At 37.1% G+C, this 19,176-nt stretch overlaps 1 protein-coding gene across 3 annotated transcripts in view; it reads left to right on the plus strand.

Moving 5' to 3' along the window:
- Positions 1-19,176, plus strand: part of SCN9A (sodium voltage-gated channel alpha subunit 9) — a 127,335-nt gene that overhangs the window by 69,075 nt on the left and 39,084 nt on the right. For all 3 annotated transcript variants that reach the window (XM_059704225.1, XM_059704223.1, XM_059704224.1), the window contains 6 exons: positions 1,029-1,400; positions 4,213-4,342; positions 5,565-5,803; positions 7,830-8,003; positions 8,817-9,173; positions 10,256-10,732. In XM_059704225.1, coding sequence (XP_059560208.1) covers positions 1,029-1,400; positions 4,213-4,342; positions 5,565-5,803; positions 7,830-8,003; positions 8,817-9,173; positions 10,256-10,732 — 1,749 coding nt within the window. The remainder of the gene's footprint in view (positions 1-1,028; positions 1,401-4,212; positions 4,343-5,564; positions 5,804-7,829; positions 8,004-8,816; positions 9,174-10,255; positions 10,733-19,176) is intronic.

Below are 19,176 nucleotides of genomic sequence, written 5' to 3' on the forward strand. Positions count from 1 at the left end.
ACATGCCCTGTGCTTTATACCTTTGTAACTTAGCGCATATAGTTTCTCTAAGTGGGATAATTTCCTTCCACGTTTTCCCTCTGGCATAGTGCTACCTCTTCTCCACCCATTAGTTAGGTGTCACCTATTCCCCAAGTTTCCCTCTGTCCTTCCCACTGCCCTCAATCCCCACTCACACTGACTCTTCTTCTCCTCTATGTCTTCACTTCAATTTCCTAGCTTCTAAGAGTTAAGTCTGCAAGACCTTGTCAGATATGCATAGGAACAAAAGATGCAGTGCCAGCCTTCAGACCTTGTTATATGCATTTTTTCTATTACCCACTTTGTCCTTTACAAAGTAAAAACTGACGTTTATTGAATTAGATTCTTCCAAAGAATATGCGTTCAGTTTGGTTTACAGACACATAAACCTGAATGTTTATCCTGGACACGGGTCATATAAATGTGACTTTTCCCTCTTTGGTATCGGGCAACTTCATTTCCAAGATCTAATATTTTATGATTTTGAAAACTTACTAGTATTAAAAGGTTTTTCTTAAAATGCCTTAACTGAGCTGTCAATATGTACAATAGAGTTCCAAGCAATGCAATGCAAAGAAGCATACAGCTTATCAATAAATCAGGAGAGTTTAATACTTATAGAGCTTTAGGAGTGATAGATGAGAATCTAAATAGCAGGTATCAATATCAAATTATTTTTTGAAGTAATCTGTCCTTTAGAGCAAAATGAATGGCTTAGAGAAAAGCGATTGTCTACTCCAGGTCACTCCAGGCCACTGCAGGCCGGAATAGGAGAGAGCTGTGCAGCAGCAGGTAATTTTCCTGGTTCTGAAAGGATGGGTTCTTCCAGCCTTTCTGTCCCTTGGTTGGAAGAAGTTGTCTTAATTGCTTTGTTTTGAAATATGTCTCTTTTCCAACAAGGTCGAGCCACTGGCCCTCAGGTCAATGGTCTCGATGGTAATTATGCGAAATGCACTTCTGTTTTAGGTGCTTCAGCAGATACATGTCTTCCTTTCTTTTTTCTGCAGTCACCGCTGAGCTTCCATGGCCCCTTGTTTCTTCAAAGGCGCAGCAGCAGAACAAGTCTTTTTAGTATCATGGGTCGGGGAAAAGATATTACATCGGAGAATGAATTTGCCGATGATGAGCACAGCATTTTCGACGGCAATGAGAGCAGAAGGGGCTCCTTGTTCGTGCCCCACCCACCTCGGGAGCGACGCAGCAGCAACATCAGTCAAGCCAGTAGGTCCCCCCCAGTGCTGCCGGTGAACGGGAAGATGAACAGTGCGGTGGACTGCAACGGTGTGGTCTCCCTGGTTGATGGACCCTCAGCCCTCATGCTCCCCAATGGACAGCTTCTGCCAGAGGTGATAATAGATAAGGCAACTTCTGATGACAGCGTAAGGATGTTTTAAATAGCTCAGGCATGGCTCGGCCCTGGTCTTGCATCAGTCAGTCTTTTCTGCTGGAGGGGCCTTCTCTGTCCTGTGAATGGCTCTGCATTTTGCAATACTTTGTAGAAACACACCTTTCACTCATTAACTTAATCCTTTTACTATGTGCTATGGGCATATAACTCAAAGATATTTAAAACCCCATTTTTAAAAGTTGAGGTAAAATTGATATTTATTAACATTAGTTTCAGGTGCACAGCATAATGATTGACTGACTATAAAACCCCCATTTTTGAAAAAGGTGCTTACCTATTACTATTACACTTGAAGATTATAACTCATCCCTTTATAAAACAATTTATAAACGATATATGTCAGCATAGAAAATGCAATGATAATGCTGATTATATTAGTTGATAAGTCTCATTTTTGTAAGGAAATTTGGAGTATTTGCTACCTTCTGCTATCTTTTTCAAGTTACTACTTAATATGTATTATACCTTAATGCAAGGGATCTTATTTGAGTTGTTAATAATAGTAATAAGAATAGCAAACATGTGCTTAGTATTCACAACAGTCCCATGAGGTGATGGTATTGTCCCTGTTTGACAAAGGGGAACTGAGGCGCAGAGAAATGAAGCTAATAAATGGTAGTTCAAACAGAGGCCCTCTGTTTCAGAGCTTGTGCTCTAAACCACCACAGTGTGTGTAACATAGAAATGATTTAGAACAGCTATGCTTTTTTCCCACACATAAATGAAATTTACTGTTTTCAATTAAAAAAACAACTCCTTGATCAGAAGAATAAAAATATAACATCAGAACACACATTAATACAAACACACACATAAAAAGAAAACCAAGCAACAATTTCTGGAGTTTAGGAATCACTGAGTGGTTAAAGTGTCTGATTAGGTTTGAAAGTGAGCATTCTCTAGTTTCTGGAGTTTCCAGGTTACCTCTCTATGCCACGCACTGCCTTACTTAATAGCAGCAAGGTCTTTGACTAACCTAACAAGCTTTGAACTCATGCTGCTTATACATGTATTCCTATCTGCAGACAAGGTAGCATTTCAAGTGAGAATCTAGTTCCATCAAAGCCATGGCCACGCGCATTTCAGTTTGAATGAATGCATGTGCTTTTAGGTCACGTGACCTCTGTCCTGCATGACACAGCTTCAGGCCTTCTGTCAAGGCAGTTTTCCTTATCAAATGAGCATGTTCAATTTCTGTGGAAGCAGAGCCTTGTTGAGTTTTTCTTTTTGATGTATATTATCTGTAAAAGATTTTATCAGTTTCGGAGATCATTTCATGTTTTTATTTTTTATTTTTTTAAAAATATATTTTATTGATTTTTTACAGAGAGGAAGGGAGAGAGATAGAGAGCTAGAAACATCGATGAGAGAGAAACATCGATCAGCTGCCTCCTGCACATCTCCCACTGGGGATGTGTTTGCAACCCAGGTACATGCCCTTGACCGGAATTGAACCCGGGACCCTTCAGTCCGCAGGTCGACGCTCTATCCACTGAGCCAAACCGGTTTCGGCATTTCATGTTTTTAAATGAAATGTTTTCAATTCATTTGAATTGTTGATTAAACAATTGAAATTGTTCATTTCAATTGTTGATGAAACAAATTCTTGTCCTGACTTGGGGAAAAGGAAGTCTCTGCTGCTGGAAAGTCAGAAGGTGGAGACTATCAGAGAAAACATGGTGATGGAGAGATCTCTATGAAAAGCCACCTGTAAATATGTATATGTCTGTGAACATGCATATACTTATACATGCATACATACACACATGGGCATATTGATGCCTGTGTGTCTATATTTTAATATACATATATATGTATCTAAACAACTCTACAAATTTACAATACTAGAACTATACATAGATGTTTGTAAATGGTGTGTGTGTGTGTATATACACATAACACACAAGCAGATAGATTGATAGAGGAATTGAGTGATGATAAATGGAGAGTTGTATAGCTGTTTGTATATATGTATGTGTGTGAGCATGTGTGTTTGTATTGTTATCCTACTCTGAACCGGCATAGTGTTTTAACTTTGAATTAGTTGCCAAGATTGAGAAATAAGATATTTTACATAAAGATGAGTATACCTGGTAAAACTGAGCTCATATTCCTGCATGGCAGCAATCCTTTGAACTAAACAGTGGTCACCACTTTTAGATGGAGCTTACATTCTCTATTTTGCTAGTTCCCATCAGTCTTAATTGTCCTCCTCACACTGAGTAATTTATCATCATATACTCAGATGAGCTCTTCCTTGGCAATAAGAAACAATCATTTCAGTCGCCTCCATTAATGCTGTTACCTCAACAAAGAATAGTTAAAGAGATTTATCAGAGAATACTGAGATTCTACACCTTTACACCCCGTCCCCCCGCCCCGCCAAGAACACTTGTTTTGGGCTGTTTTCATGTAAGACTCTTCTTACATGGCAAAACTACCTGAATTCATTGGAGACCAGTGAGATAGAGATGGTAATAGTAATATAACAATAAAAGCAGCTTATTTATTTTTTTTATTTTCTAAGTTAACTTCTTTATTCCTCAAGCAAGAATGTAAGGCAAGTACTATGATTATCCCCATTTTACTAATGATGAAACTGAGACAGAGAAAGGTAAAATAATTCTCCGGTGATGCAGCCAGTAAGTAGCAGAGCCAGGATTTAGCAGAGCAACCTTGTGTCTACTTTTAATCATTCATTACAGCTACGTGAGCAAGATTTTATTTCATGCCTATAATTTATTAGAATTCTATGTTTTAAACTTTAATTAATCATATTTTAGGGTACAACCAACCAAATACACAAAAAACGACGTTCCAGTTCTTATCTCCTTTCTGAAGAGATGATGAATGATCCCCATCTCAGACAAAGAGCTATGAGTAGAGCAAGCATACTGACAAACACTGTGGAAGGTAGGTAATAATATTGTCTTTAGTATACAGATTTTCAAATGAAATTCAAATACATCCTAGTCAGTACATGAAGTTCTTAGGAAGAATTCAAAGAATTTAAAGTGGTTATAAGCAATGGAAAAACAACCAATGGTCACTAATGGGATCATTTTTATGTGCTTAAAATGGATACAATTATTTGTGATTAAAGACAGGCATTGAATGATACAAGCTTTCAAAGATAAATAGCTTAATGATAATTCATGAAGAATCTAGGTTAACCTAGAGCTGTGTGGTTCTCCCATTATGTAATCTTAGAAACTTGACCTACTCTCTCTGGTTTATCATCCCTCTAAAAAAAAAATGATACATACTTCAAAATGTAGATAAATTCTGCCTCTGAGCACATTCTATAAAATTGTAAAATGTTAACATGTGCCATGACATCTCTTAAAATTAGGGTGAAAAGGCTCTAGAAAAAGCAGGTTAGAGAATATAATGTCAATAATAGTGGTTAAACCCTCATATGCATTCGAAGGGAGTCAAAGGATGACAACTTTTATAATGAGCTGGCTCCCATTTTCTCCCCCTAAAATATGCTCCAGATCCTACCTTTTCCAAAGGTTACAACCTCACTGACAAAGTTTCCACCCACCTCCTAAATTTAAAGTGAGAAGCCAGTGGACTAAATGGTATGAAATATCAATTATATGAGTCACTCCATAAATTATTACCAGTCTCCTTGTTCTGGGATTGTTTTCACCTGTGAACTAGCAGGAGCTTTTCCTGGAGACAGTATAATCATCCTGTTGTTTTCATGGGATTAAGGATACAGGGGGAAGTAGGTATATCAGTGGAAAATATATATTTTCCCTTAAAAAAACATTGGTTGCCTTGTTTATCATCACATATTAGATACATGTTTCTCTTGAGAGATGCTGTATCGGTTTTCAGTCACTAAATTCACTGCCTTCCCCTCACTTAGGCTTGGTCTAGTAAATGAACATCTGATGGGGTTATTACATTTTTCTAAAATAATATTACATTATTACATCTTTATGTAATAATGCCATGTAATGTTACATTTTATGTAATAATACTATGATTTCATGGAATCAGTACTATTAAATTTTCAAAGTCTACACCAGAAGACTTGTTTCAGTGTGGAAGAGTACTGCTGATTTATTTAGGAATAAAACATACAAATGACTGACTTCATGTTCTCCTGTTTTGTTCCTCCCAGAACTTGAAGAGTCCAGACAAAAATGTCCACCTTGGTGGTACAGATTTGCATACACATTCCTGATCTGGAATTGCTCTCCATTCTGGATAAAATTTAAAAAGCTAATGTATGTTATTGTAATGGATCCATTTGTAGATCTTACAATTACCATTTGCATAGTTTTAAACACGTTGTTCATGGCGATGGAGCATCACCCAATGACTGAAGAATTCAAAAATGTGCTCACTGTAGGAAATTTGGTGAGTCACTTGAAATCATTTCTTTTTTATTCTTTAAGTTAGAAGGATACACAGCTAGGTAATTATGCAAATTCATAATTCACAATATGAATCATTGTAGAAAGTCAAGTTTCTGGTGAGAGAGATTATTGTTAAATAATTTTGCAGTAGTGTTGAGGTCTATAAATAACACTATTTTCATAAAGAGTCACCATTTTTGGAGTTGTTAGTGGGTTGTTTTTTCTGTCAGTATGTGTCTTGGAATTAATACTTTGAAAATTTGATACTTTCTTACCCATTTCATAATAACATTACAACTTCCTTGAAAGTACATACCCCACATATTTTTAGAAAAACTATGGATGCTTTGTTTTGATATAATAGGTGAAGTGTCTGGGCCTTTAGAATCCCAAAATATTGGATTGAATGCTGATTTTGCCTCTTATTGGTTATATGACCTTGTACAAATATGTTAATCTCTATAATCTTTTATTTTCTCATTTGTAGAATATAATACCTCATTTATAAAATAATACTATTTCTTCATTTATAATGTAATGATAATACTTCATTTATCACATTGTTGGGTTAGGATTAAACTTTCTACTTAATTTATTAGCCTGGCATACAGTAAGTACTCAGCAAATTAAACCTGTGGTTACTATCCTCATCATTATCATCATCATGTTTTAAATCAATCAGCAGAAACAAGCCTTAGGTGCAAGAATACAGTGGAACCAAAATGGTTGAACTGGACACAGGAGACAAGCGAGAGGGTGACCTGTAGGGTTCAGGAAGGTACAGGATCCGATTGGGAAAATCAATGCTAAATGATCTTTTAAATGTGCAATGTTGGTTTTACTCTAGCCTTATTGCAAACAAACAACAACAACAAAAAAACTACTTCCTGACAATCTGCATGAAGCAGGAAGAGGTTCTATTTCACAGCCAAAGGGTCCCAATTTATGATTCTTCATTAATATGAATCATTCTGGATGCCTTTGTGAATATCTGTATCAGGGAATTTCGCTTTAGCCTTGGCTCTAACCCCGTTGATCTTTAAAGCCGAGTGTTTCAGTCTTCTCTTCCAAATTGCTTACAGATTTTTGTAGTCAGAATGTTTGTACCCCACTTGCTCTCTGAGTTAGCATTCTTCTTCCCTTTAATTACTCTTTAGAAAAAGACAGGATTACCTAGTTTCTAATTGTTGGAGGTTCACATCATGAAAATCAATACCTTCTTACTGAGTTGACTGCACCACTGTGAACACAAAAAGCATTAACTATGTTTCTTATCTATCAGCACAGTCCCAAGTCTGAGTGCCCCTGACTTTCTTCTTGATGCTGCATTATTTTGGAATTGACTCATGTAGTTATAGACCTAACCATTTCCCTTTGAAATTTCTTTGGTCAGTTTCTTTGAGTCAAATTATGCCTTGTTTATGAATGATGCATGAACAAGTCTTTCACTATTGCCTTTTAAAGTGAGTCCTTTGATACCAGTGTCATGAATTAATGATGTTTTGTGATGCACTTTTGTGTCAAAGCTTTGAAAGTCTTGCTTTAGCTGCCACTGTGTCAATTACACATTTTTTCCTCTTCTATCAATAAATCTTTAAAGAGTGAGTCAACATATTTTTTATTATTCTAAGAGTAGTCAGACCAGCAGAAAAGACTGGTTCAAAATCTCAGTATCCATGTTTTCTTTTTATTTTCTTCCAGAATAACTTGTTGACCATATAAATTTTTTGCAAAGAGTGCCTGTTAGTTGTCGAAAGTTTTATTTATCTAGAATTTTAACATGCTTTTCTAAAGTGCTACCTAAGGATAATGAGAGCTGACAGGAGAGTTAGCACTTTTTACCCCTTCAATGCTTGCATTAGAACTGGAGGACTCATACCTCATTAATAGGATTAAATGAGATAATAACATACATTTGTAAAGTAGCACACTGACAAAGGCACAGTAAATGTTAAAGAAAGTATCATCATTATGTTGATTCCATACCTTCTAATAATACCATAAAAACATTATATTTTTTCACTTAGGTCTTTACTGGGATTTTTGCAGCTGAAATGGTTTTAAAACTAATTGCCATGGATCCATATGAGTATTTCCAAGTAGGATGGAATATTTTTGACAGCATTATTGTGACTTTAAGTTTAGTAGAGCTTTTTCTATCAGATGTGGATGGCTTGTCAGTTCTTCGATCATTCAGACTGGTAAATATAGACCAACCTTACCTTATATCCTCTATTTAAAAAGATGTTTCTTTGTTTCTGGATTAATATTATTTAAAAACTTTGAAGGTTTGACTCAAAAGAAAAGATTAAGTCCTGATATCTAATAAAATAAAATTCATTCAGTAACTAATGCACTTTAGGAGCTCAAAGCCACATGGATATTTAATTTTAGGATCTTGAAGATATATTCAGTTGTATATACTAATATAATAAAAATATTTTCAGTTATATTATACTAGTATAATAGAAAATATATCTTTATCCTGTAAGACAGTATTTATTTCCTGATAAAAGCTTCTGGTTTAAAGAATTTCAGTCATTATAGTATATTCAATACTTTGTGGATTTTATAATTAAAAATTAAGTAATTGTTCCCCAAACAATTGTTGTCTAATAACAAGAATACAAAAAAAAAGTAAAGACTTTTTAAAGCTTTTTTCTCTAACAGTTTAGACTTTATCCCTATGTCTGCATTAAAATTTTATGAAAAGTATCAGAAAATAGAATTAAGGATTAATAAATTATTAACTCTATATCTGAAACCATGTAAAGAGACATCCATAGCAATCTTGAACTAAAATTACACACTTCCTTAAAAGCATACGGTCATTATATTGGAGCAAGTATAACAAAATAACAGAAGTACTGTAAATAGATGAAAATTAAAAATACAAATAATTTTTTGCTAGGTAATGACAATATTTTGGAACTTAATATTTGGAAAAAAATTCAAGCTTGGAAACATTAGAACTCGGCATAATAATTAATATTATGCTTTGTGTTTGCTTTTAGCTCCGAGTTTTCAAACTGGCAAAATCTTGGCCAACACTGAACATGCTGATAAAGATCATTGGTAATTCAGTGGGGGCCCTGGGAAACCTCACCTTGGTGTTGGCCATCATTGTCTTCATTTTTGCTGTGGTCGGCATGCAGCTCTTTGGTAAAAACTATAAAGAATGTGTCTGCAAAATCAATGAAGACTGTACACTCCCACGCTGGCACATGAATGACTTCTTCCACTCCTTCCTGATTGTGTTCCGCGTGCTGTGTGGAGAGTGGATAGAGACCATGTGGGACTGCATGGAGGTCGCTGGTCAAGCCATGTGCCTTATTGTTTACATGATGGTCATGGTCATTGGAAACCTAGTGGTATGTACTCAGAAGTTCACACATTTAAAATTCTCCATAGAAAATTGTTATATGAGGATATGATGTTATTTTATAATTTAGAATTAATTAGAACTAAAACTATTAATTGTAATAGAACATTGATTATTTCAATATAGGAATAACAGGAAAGACAATAAAATATTGTCTTAATTTTCCTGCCAGCTAACCATACTTATTTTTGGTTACAAGATTTCGCTAATGAAAGATGACAGAAGCATAATTTACAAAGTTGATTACTAACCAATATAATATACACATTTTCAGCCCTCTGTGAGAATCCTTATTTTTTACAATGTTGAGTTCACCTAGACCCTACCTCAGGGAAGAACAACAGAAATGGTTTTGCACACAAACAGGATTTTGCTTCAGGGATAATTGTCCCGACCTCTTTTAGATCATCTAGGGCCAAAATGATTGGCATTGAAGCCACCCAGATCCTAATGCCATTATCTCATTTGAATTGGGTTCAATGGGCAAACCCTTTTCTCTGCTTTAAAAGCTTCATTAAGTTGCAAGCTGGCACAATTCTTGTACAGAATATTTTATTACAGGAGGTCTGCAAGTATGACATGTTCCATTTGTTGCAACAAGTAACATTTATCTTCTGGGAAAAGTGAGTTGGCCTAAGTTACTTCCGCACAATAGTCAGTAGTCACAGTTTTCTTGTTCTACTTGTTTCTCACTGGTAACATATATTAATTACGGGAAAACATTAACAGGGCTTATTAGGCCCATAAAAGGAAATTTGACCAAGGGGTTCCTGCTGCAGGAATGAACTTCAGAGTGAAAATGATATTGGTAAATGGAGTGCTCTTTGCGCTGTAGGCTAGTCTAGTCCTTCAAGAGTATGGCTGAGCTCCCAGAGTTCACAGGAGCTGGTCTAAGGAGAGATTAATGAGGAGTCTCACCGCTCATCTCCCCCTCTCACATGTTCTTGTCTATGAGTGGAGAAGTGTAGGGTTCTTCATTGCTGGGGTGGATTTTTACCTTCATTTCAGAAAAGTGTACTTAATATTCTTTTTTTCCTGTCTCCCGCTTTTCCTACCCCTACCCTGATATAGGTCCTCAACCTATTTCTGGCTTTATTATTGAGCTCATTTAGTTCAGACAATCTTACAGCAAGTGACGAGGAAACTGATGTAAACAACCTCCAGATAGCAGTGGCCAGAATTAAGAAAGGAATAAATTACATGAAACAGAGCTTACGTGAATTTATTCTAATGACATTTTCCAAAAGGCCAAAGATTTCCAAAGGGACACGACAAGCCGGAGATCTAAATAGCAAGAAGGAAAACGATATCTCTAACCGTACACTTGCTGAAATGAACAAAGATCACGATTTCCACAAGGAAAAAGATAAAATAAGTGGTATTGGAAGGAACACGGACAAATACTTGATGGGAGAAAGTGATTTTCATTCATTTATTGATAATCCCAGCCTAACAGTGACTGTGCCAATTGCACCTGGAGAATCTGATTTGGAGATTATGAACACTGAGGAACTTAGCAGTGATTCAGATAGTGAATACAGCAAAGGGGTAAGATTGTTTTATACACATTATGTTTCATATTATTAATTTGTATTAAATGAATCAAGGTTTCAGATTTTTGTGTTATAAATTCTTCCTCATATTGCATTCTGAAGGGTGGTTTTTGTGTGTGCGAGTTTACAAAGCCGCTTCCTGAAGGTGTATCTGGTAAGGTTTTGCTTAGTGGTTCATAATTATTGATTTGAAAGTACCAGGTGTCTTTAAATCTTACCTTCCTTCAACCCCAGTTCACTATCAGTTATAAAGTCATAGACAGTTTTCTTCCACAGTGTCCCTTGAATCACTGCTCCTCTCCATCACCTTTGCCTTTGAACTCACTATTTCTTGCCAAAACCATTCCAAGTAGAGTCCCTGTTGGTGTCTCTGCCTCCCATTTTTCCTAGTCTAATGATTTGATTAGTTTTACTGAGGTTCAGTCCTAATCATGTCACTCCAGTGAATTATCCTTAGTCCCCAGTCTCCTGCACACATCTTTAAAGACATAGCCTTCAGCTTCCCCATCAGTAAAAGTATTAGTCCTTACATTGTAGGGATGATGAGGGTTAAATGAATTAATGCATATAAAATGCTTAGAAAGTATTCAGAATTACATATTTCTGATTTCTCCCCAAGAAGCTGTGATCTCTCCTCATTTTGAACCCCACACAATATTATGCTTCTTTCTGTTTTTACTATTTACTCTTGTATTTTAATTTTTTTGAGAAATGATTGCATGCATCGAAGACTACTATAAACTTATTGAGAACAGGAATCTCTAATTAAAACTTTTTGCATCATCCTTCCCTACACCTGGTTGCATATATTCAAATATTATTGAGCTATTTTTATTAATGTGAAATATAATAATCATAAGTGATTTTATGACATTTAAGGGCATCTGTTTAAACTTTTAAAATATCATTTTAATATTTTTCCTTTCTTTAGATAACATTTGAAAGTATTTGACAGATATTTACCAATTGCCTTCTATCTGCTTAACCCTATATTAAACTTTACCTCCATAAATTTATAGTGGATTTTGCAATAAAGATATACATGTGAGTGTGTGTGTGTGTGTGTGTGTGTGTGTGTGTGTGTACTGGCCATATGACCAGTACTAGGTGCATAGTAAATGCTCGATACTTATTGAGTGAATAGATAATTAAATAAATTAGGAATATATGTTTCTAAGTAGTCAAATAAATTATTTCCAGGGTGTCAAAGTAAGAAATAAAATATTTTCTTTTTCTTTTTTAAATTTTTTAAATTTATTTATTAATTAAGGTATTACATATGTGTCCTCATCCCCCAATATTTTATTTTTAAAACCTTCCATAGGAGAAGTGATATCTCCAAAGTTCAAAAGGTGTGGATTTTTGTGTTTATTATTGAATTTATTACCATCTAAAAGAAGTTTATTTAAAATTATTGACTTTGAAATTTGGTCTTCATGAAACATTTTCTATGACATTTCTCAGAGTGTGTCATCTTGTGTACACTCAAACCTACTTGACTTTATGCTGAACTTGAGAAATAATAAAAGTTCAGGATTTATAGGAAATAGCTTAGATATAATATTAAGTGGTCCTCAACTGTGAAACCCTATGTCTAGCAGGGGGTGGGCAAACTTTTTGACTCGAGGGCCACAATGGGTTCTTAAACTGGACCGGAGGGCCGGAACAAAAGCATGGATGGAGTGTTTGTGTGAACTAATATAAATTCAAAGTAAACATCATTACATAAAAGGGTACGGTCTTTTTTTTTTTTTTTTTTTTTAGTTTTATTCATTTCAAATGGGCCGGATCTGGCCCGTGGGCCGTAGTTTGCCCATGGCTGCTCTAGACTGTCTCTCCAATTGCTTGAGATTTAAATGTTTCTATGTACCACTTGGTTTTGGTTTCCTTTCTCAGTTTGAACCACTAAACTGCTGATTTCCTTTATCTAAAGTGTTTCTCTTACCCTTCCTTGTAAACTCCTCTGCTCTAAGTCCCCTAATCTTCCACTCCCACCTGAGTTGCCAGATGTTTTAACTGCTTATTCCCTCCGTATAACTTTTTTATATTTTCATGTCTGAGATAGCTGGGAAATAGTGATTGCCATTTTCTTGATGAACCTTGCCCAAGAAACAAATCTTGATTACCCAGCAAAAATTAATGCCTGATTCTATATAAGTAGGTTATTTAAGTCTTAAGCACTACCTTGAGGTATGGTTAGAATACTTGCCCTAAGTCCTAGCTTTGATATTTACTAACTCTATGATCTTGAGCATTTCAAACCTCTCCCTTTTTTTGTTTCCTCATATACAAATTAAAATTGTAATGAAGATTAAAGAATGTATGTTAATAATTATAAAAGTTGCTGTTGGAGAGTAAGTGCCCAATTAATAATTATTATGGGTATGAAATTGAGTCGGCATGTACACACTATAAGGAGCTATTTGCTACTGATTAAATTTAAGAGAGGTAGCATGATATAGATCTGCGGTTCACAATTTTAGTGTGTAAAGACACACAGAGAGCTTGTTACAAATGCCTGTCCTGGGACATGTTAACTAAAGAAGAAGTTTACAATAAGCATTAATTTGAGCAAAAAGGAATGCAATCCTGTAGGCACAGATTCAGGTAGCAATCCAAATTGCACTCCGAAGAGAACAAAGAAAGGTGGGGTTTTTAAAGAAAAAAACAAGTGCAGCTTCCATTTAGGTCTCCCATGTAAATGAAGGATTGCTGGCAAGGTTAATCGGGATTGGTTAGTTCCAATATGCAAATGAGGTTGGCAGAAACTTACCAAGAGGAAGTTAAGTCCAGGCAGCAGTTGCTTTTCCAGGCGGTTATGGCTTGGCCTTGAGCTGAGTTTAGCAACTCAATAGCAGTTCTGAGAACTGACGCATGAGATATGCATAGGCCCCACTTCCTCAGTGACTACCCAGCTCTATTTTAAGTGACTTTCTTAGCAATGCTTCACTCCATTTTATTTCCTCCATTATCAGCCACATCCTTTAAATTCTCCTGCCTTAAGTTGGGATGCCACCTCAGCATCCTTATCCTTATCTGCAGTGCTCCCAGTGGCCACTGTGCTGGATTGAATTGCCACAGGAAATGAACCTAAATTCACCCCTGGCTTCTTTTGATCCAGGCTTTTGAGATATCATTGTCTTTATTCAGTGACTGCTTAAGAATCTGCATTTTTTGCCCTTGCCATTTTGGCTCAGTAGATAGAGCGTCAGCCTGAGGACTGAAGAGTCCAGGGTTCAATTCCAGTTAAGGGCACATGCCCAGGTTGTGGCTCGATCCCCAGTAGGGGACGTGCAGGAGGCAGCCAATCAATGATTCTCTCTAATCATTGATGTTTCTATCTCTCTCTTCCTCTCCCTTCCTCTCTGAAATTAATAAAAATATATTAAAAAAAAAAAGAATCTGCATTTTAGCCTAAGCCCTAGATGGTATGATTCAGTGGTTGAGTGTCACCCCATGAACCAGGAGGTCATGGTTGGATTCCCTATTAGGGCACATGCCCCGATTTCCAGCTCCATGTCCAGTAAGGGTCATGCAGGAGCAGCCAGTGAATGATTCTCATCATTGATGTTTCTATCTCTGTCTCCTTCTCTCTCCCTTTCTCTGAAATCAATAAAAACATATTTTTTTTAAAGAATCTGCATTTTGAACATTTTGAACAGGGGGAAAGAACATTTTTGACCTTTGATAACTTTCTCTCTTTCCCCCTCCACATTAAAAAACAAAACCAAATGACCAAGTACCCTATTTTCCCAATATATTGTATGAAGAATTTTCCATCTTCTTCTAGTATCAGCTCTCAGATAGGCAGGTTCCCTTGTCCCGACTGACAGTTAAATGTACACTGCAGAATGAAGTAAAATAGCTATATATATAAAAGGCTAATATGCTAAGTGTCCCTTCCACCTTCCGACTGGTTGTTATGATGCACACTGACCACCGGGGGCAGACGCTCAATGCAGGAGCTTCCCTGATGCACACTGGCCATTTACAGAAAAACAGCACTACGTACCTGGCACCCACAAAGCAGCACTTAGCTTCCCCCAAGTGGGACACAAGCCCTGCCACCACCCGGGAGTGACAGCCCACCAAATTACAGCCAATGCTGCCGAGACCCATGGCGCAAAATGTGGCCCACAGCCTAGCCCAACCCAGAAATGGTTGCTGTGGGTGCAGGGTAATGACATCACATAGCAACATCCGGTTTCCTCTCCCTAGCAACTAGCCTCCTTGCAGTTTCTTCAGCCCAGGAACCCGACTTGCTTTATAGCCAGGTGGGAACATTTGCTCTTTAACCAAATGGCTGTGAAATGTTTTCCCATGCCTCATCTCAGTTGATCCTCACAGAAGTCCGGAGTAGGTAGGTAGGAGACTTGGTGGAATCCTATTTTCTTTTCATTAGCTGGAAAACAGAGATTTAGAAATCTTAGAAACTTGACCCAACTGAAAAGAAGTAAGAAATGGTGGACCTTGAAAATGACTTCAGGTTTTCTCACTGTGAAGAATATAGTCAAACACTGCTGCAGTTAAATATTTTACCCTTTGTTCTCCCTGTGTGATCTACGATAATAATCTGCTTCGTATTGATATTTATTGCTGTGTTGCTGACAGTTACCTGAAAGAGAAGTTAGGGTGTTTCACTGGGCTGGAAAAAGTTTAGCTAAATCAGAAAGCAGGTCTAAGAAAGTTTATTCTATATCTATAAAAGGCTAAGTTGACTTGCGCATGCACAACACATATAAAGCTCTTGCTGGCGCCAGTAGCACACATGTGTTTGGATCTGTCATTGTTGGTCATGAATTTGGTTGACACTTCGATTATAGAGAAAGTGTGAATAGCAATATTAAAATATTTCTTCTAATTAATTTCCTTTCAATGGGCATGAATTCATGCACTGGGCCACTAGTTTTATAATAAAACACCTTACCAGAAAATGACCCCAAGTATGAGTTCAAATAAAGTGCCAAATAAAATATCTTAAACAGTTGTGAGGAAAATATTGGCAATAGAACATTCACATTTTTCTGAAGATGAAGTTTGTCTCAGAATCGAGATAGATACACTGTCATCCCTGTGTACCCATGAGAGTAAGATTCCTGCCCCTGCTTCCTGGAACACAGACCCAGAACCACAGCCCCTCCTAGAATCAGCCCTTCCAGAGGCCCGTGCAGTCCTCTCAGCACCAGCAAGTGTTAGCAACACAGTGCACTGATTTTTACCATTGGCAGTGAATCCCTTCATCAGTATGAGCCTTAAATGAAGCACGAAATGCACCCATTCATTCATTAAATATTTATTGAGATCTATCATTCTCCAGGCATTTTGCTTAGAAAAAAAGTCTTTCACCCAGCTGCAGTAATTGAATGTAATTGGCATCTGGCTTAACTAAGTTTTTAAGAAGTGTGTGTTGGTGGTTTTTTGTTTGTTGTTTTGTTGTTGTTTTTTATTGTACCACGCCTCAAACTTAAAGCTCTAGAAAAATAAATTAAAAATTATTTTTTTAAAATGAAGAGTTCATTCTTAGAGGGTCAGAGAGACATTCCCTTTGTTTGTAGCTATTATAGATTGCTTCCTTCTGTGCTTTAAAGATGAAAAGAAAAGCCATTTTACCAAGTCGTAACATTGATTTTGGAAGTATATGTAAATTTTAGAGAGAAAAGATTTCTCTCTAAAATCTTTAGATTTTTAGATTTCTATCCAGCTTATTTCTCCAACATATAACAGCCTCATATGATGTTAAAGTACATAAAGTGGACTCTTGCAGCTCTCAGAGCTCCTTTACTCGCTGTGACTCATACACCCCAACTTGTCCTTACTGCTCTTTTGACAAATGCAGTCACTTCCCAAGGCCAGCTTAAGTGAATTTGCTCATCTTGTGTGCTCAGCAGACAGGAAAACATCCTGTGTGAAAATTTCCTCACAGAAAGATCCCCATTCATTCCTTCTCAAGACAAATGCAGATACTTTACTTGATAATTCTTTAATGTTTTGAAATATTGTATGGAAGTTGTGAAGGAGCTAGCTGAGAAAGGAAGTCAATGAAAGCTTCCAAATTTTATATAATCAAAGTTTCGTATAATCAAGAGTGTCACTCAAAACACTGCAAACATATTAATGCAAAACTTCATTTTCTAAAAGGAAGCAAAGTCCGTATAAGCCCTTCCTTCACTTGATCACTGTGAGAGAGGAAATTATAAAGGAGTACATCTAAGTGCATTGTCTGTACATCATCACTAATCCCTTTTCAGCTCACATTTACCGAGCACCTGCTTGTTACGTATACCTAGACACTACAACAGTGGTTCTCAACCTTGGCTGCACATTAGAATCACCTGGGAGTCTTTTTAAAATCCTGATTTCTGGGCCTCATCCTCCGGAAATTCTGTTTCTTTGTTACTAATGATGTGGCCCCACCCCATAACAAAGAAACAGAATTTCCGGAGGATGAGGCCCAGAAATCAGGATTTTAAAAAGACTCCCAGGTGATTCTAATGTGCAGCCAAGGTTGAGAACCACTGCACTAGAAAAACGGTATCGTCGGTGCTCATTTCTTCGGTAAATGTAGGCTGAAGGTCTTCTTTGTCTCTGTCACTGCCTTAAGGGCTATAGAGTAAAGCAAGATTATAATTAAACATACAAAAAATTAAAACCGAGTTTTAGACAAAATATTGAGGCAGGATAGAGTATGGGGCAACTAATTTTGATAATAAATTGAAATACTTCACAGAGTAGATGGCACTTGAAGTGTAGAATTTATCATGTGGATCAGGACAGAGAGAGACATAGAGATCGAGATGGAGAAAGGAAATGAGAGAAAGAGACAGAAACCTTTCTGGTAGAGGTAAAGGGGCGCGGGGGTGTGGTGATGAGGGGAGCTGGCACATATGAAAGGATCCAGATGCAAAAAGGCTCATTAAATGCAGGTGAGGGTGGCCTGGTGGGAAGTACTAGATTTCAGAGGTAGGTTGAGGCCAGATACTGGATGGCTTGATGTACATGACAAGAAATTGAAATATGTTTATTTTTATTTAACAGAAAGAGGAACCATTGTCTTAAGAGAAGTCAGTGTTGTAGGCAGGTTGGAATTTTGTGTTAAGCATGGGATTTACACAGGGAGTCCGTCAGGGGTCAGGATCCCTGAGAAACCAACTTTGTATAAGAGATTTGATGGGCAGTGTTCTCAGGAACAATGCCTTACACCTGTAAGAAGTGAGGGAAACAAGAGGATGAGACAGGGAGAAGTTGAAATGCTCTGCAGCTACAGCAGAGGCCTCAGCCGATCCTACAGGCATCTCTGACCTTGGGATGACGCTGTGGAGTCGCCCCCTCCTGAAGCAAGGGGGTTCTGGGTGTAGACTCCCCTCCCCTCTTCTAGGGAAGGTGGTGTAAACTTGGATGAGGCAGCTCCCTTCTGTATGATCATTCCTAGAGAGGAACTCAGCCGTGAGCCTGCAACTGCCAATACCCCTGGCACCAGAGGAGTGAGTGGCTTGCTGGAAAGAAAGATCTGGGCAGTGCACACAGCCTCCACTGCACTGCAGGGACTATAGGAGGCAAGAGGTCAAGTGACCAGCTCAACGCTTGATAAGTGGACACAAAAGAAGAAAGCACCAAGGAAACCAAGGAAAAATGTATACTTTAGCCACTTTCACCTACATTATATAACCTCCTCCTATGACAACCCTGGAAAGTAGATATTATTAATCTGTATTTACTGATGGTTTAAACGCTAAAAGATGACAAGATATGAAGGTGGTTAGTCACCAGTGTTTCTGGGGTCTTTTTGAATTTGTGTGGCAAGCTTTAACCATCTTAGAAAGGCAAGAGAGTGAATGGGAATTTAATTATTTACTATTATATCCCTGTAATTTTGGAATTCAGGATCACATTTTTTGTTATAATGGTGTTGTGCATTTGCTGACTCATGTTCAGCTTCTAATCCTCTTTAATGCTAATTTGTTAGGTTATAGTCTACCATGATCATAGCCCATAGCGCAGAACAAGGCACATTCCACATCAGAGTAATAACCCAGTCCATTAAAGATGCATTGAGTCAGAGGTGGCACTTGAGCCCGACCCTGAAGGATGGAGATGAACTCATTGGGTAAATAGGGTGAAGAAGGAAATCTGAGTCAGAGAAACAAACATGCATAGTGTTCACTTGATTTACTCATTCATTTATCCACCCACCCATTCATCTATTCAGTATTCATTTTGAAAGACATCAACTTTGGAGAAACTTAAAGGTGCTTACTTGTTATTAAAGGCATTTATTTTATTGATTTTATAAATATTTGTAGTCATCACAGTTAAATATATTATATCCTTTTACTATATAATGTTTTAATTATGTTGCTATTATGTCTACCGCTTGATATTTTATAAAGTTTTTTCCTCAAAAAGGCAGTTGAAGGCAGTTTAGATTATTCTCATTATTGC

This window comes from Myotis daubentonii, chromosome 7, assembly GCF_963259705.1.
Source record: "Myotis daubentonii chromosome 7, mMyoDau2.1, whole genome shotgun sequence".
In the NCBI taxonomy this organism is placed as follows: Eukaryota; Metazoa; Chordata; class Mammalia; order Chiroptera; family Vespertilionidae; genus Myotis; species Myotis daubentonii.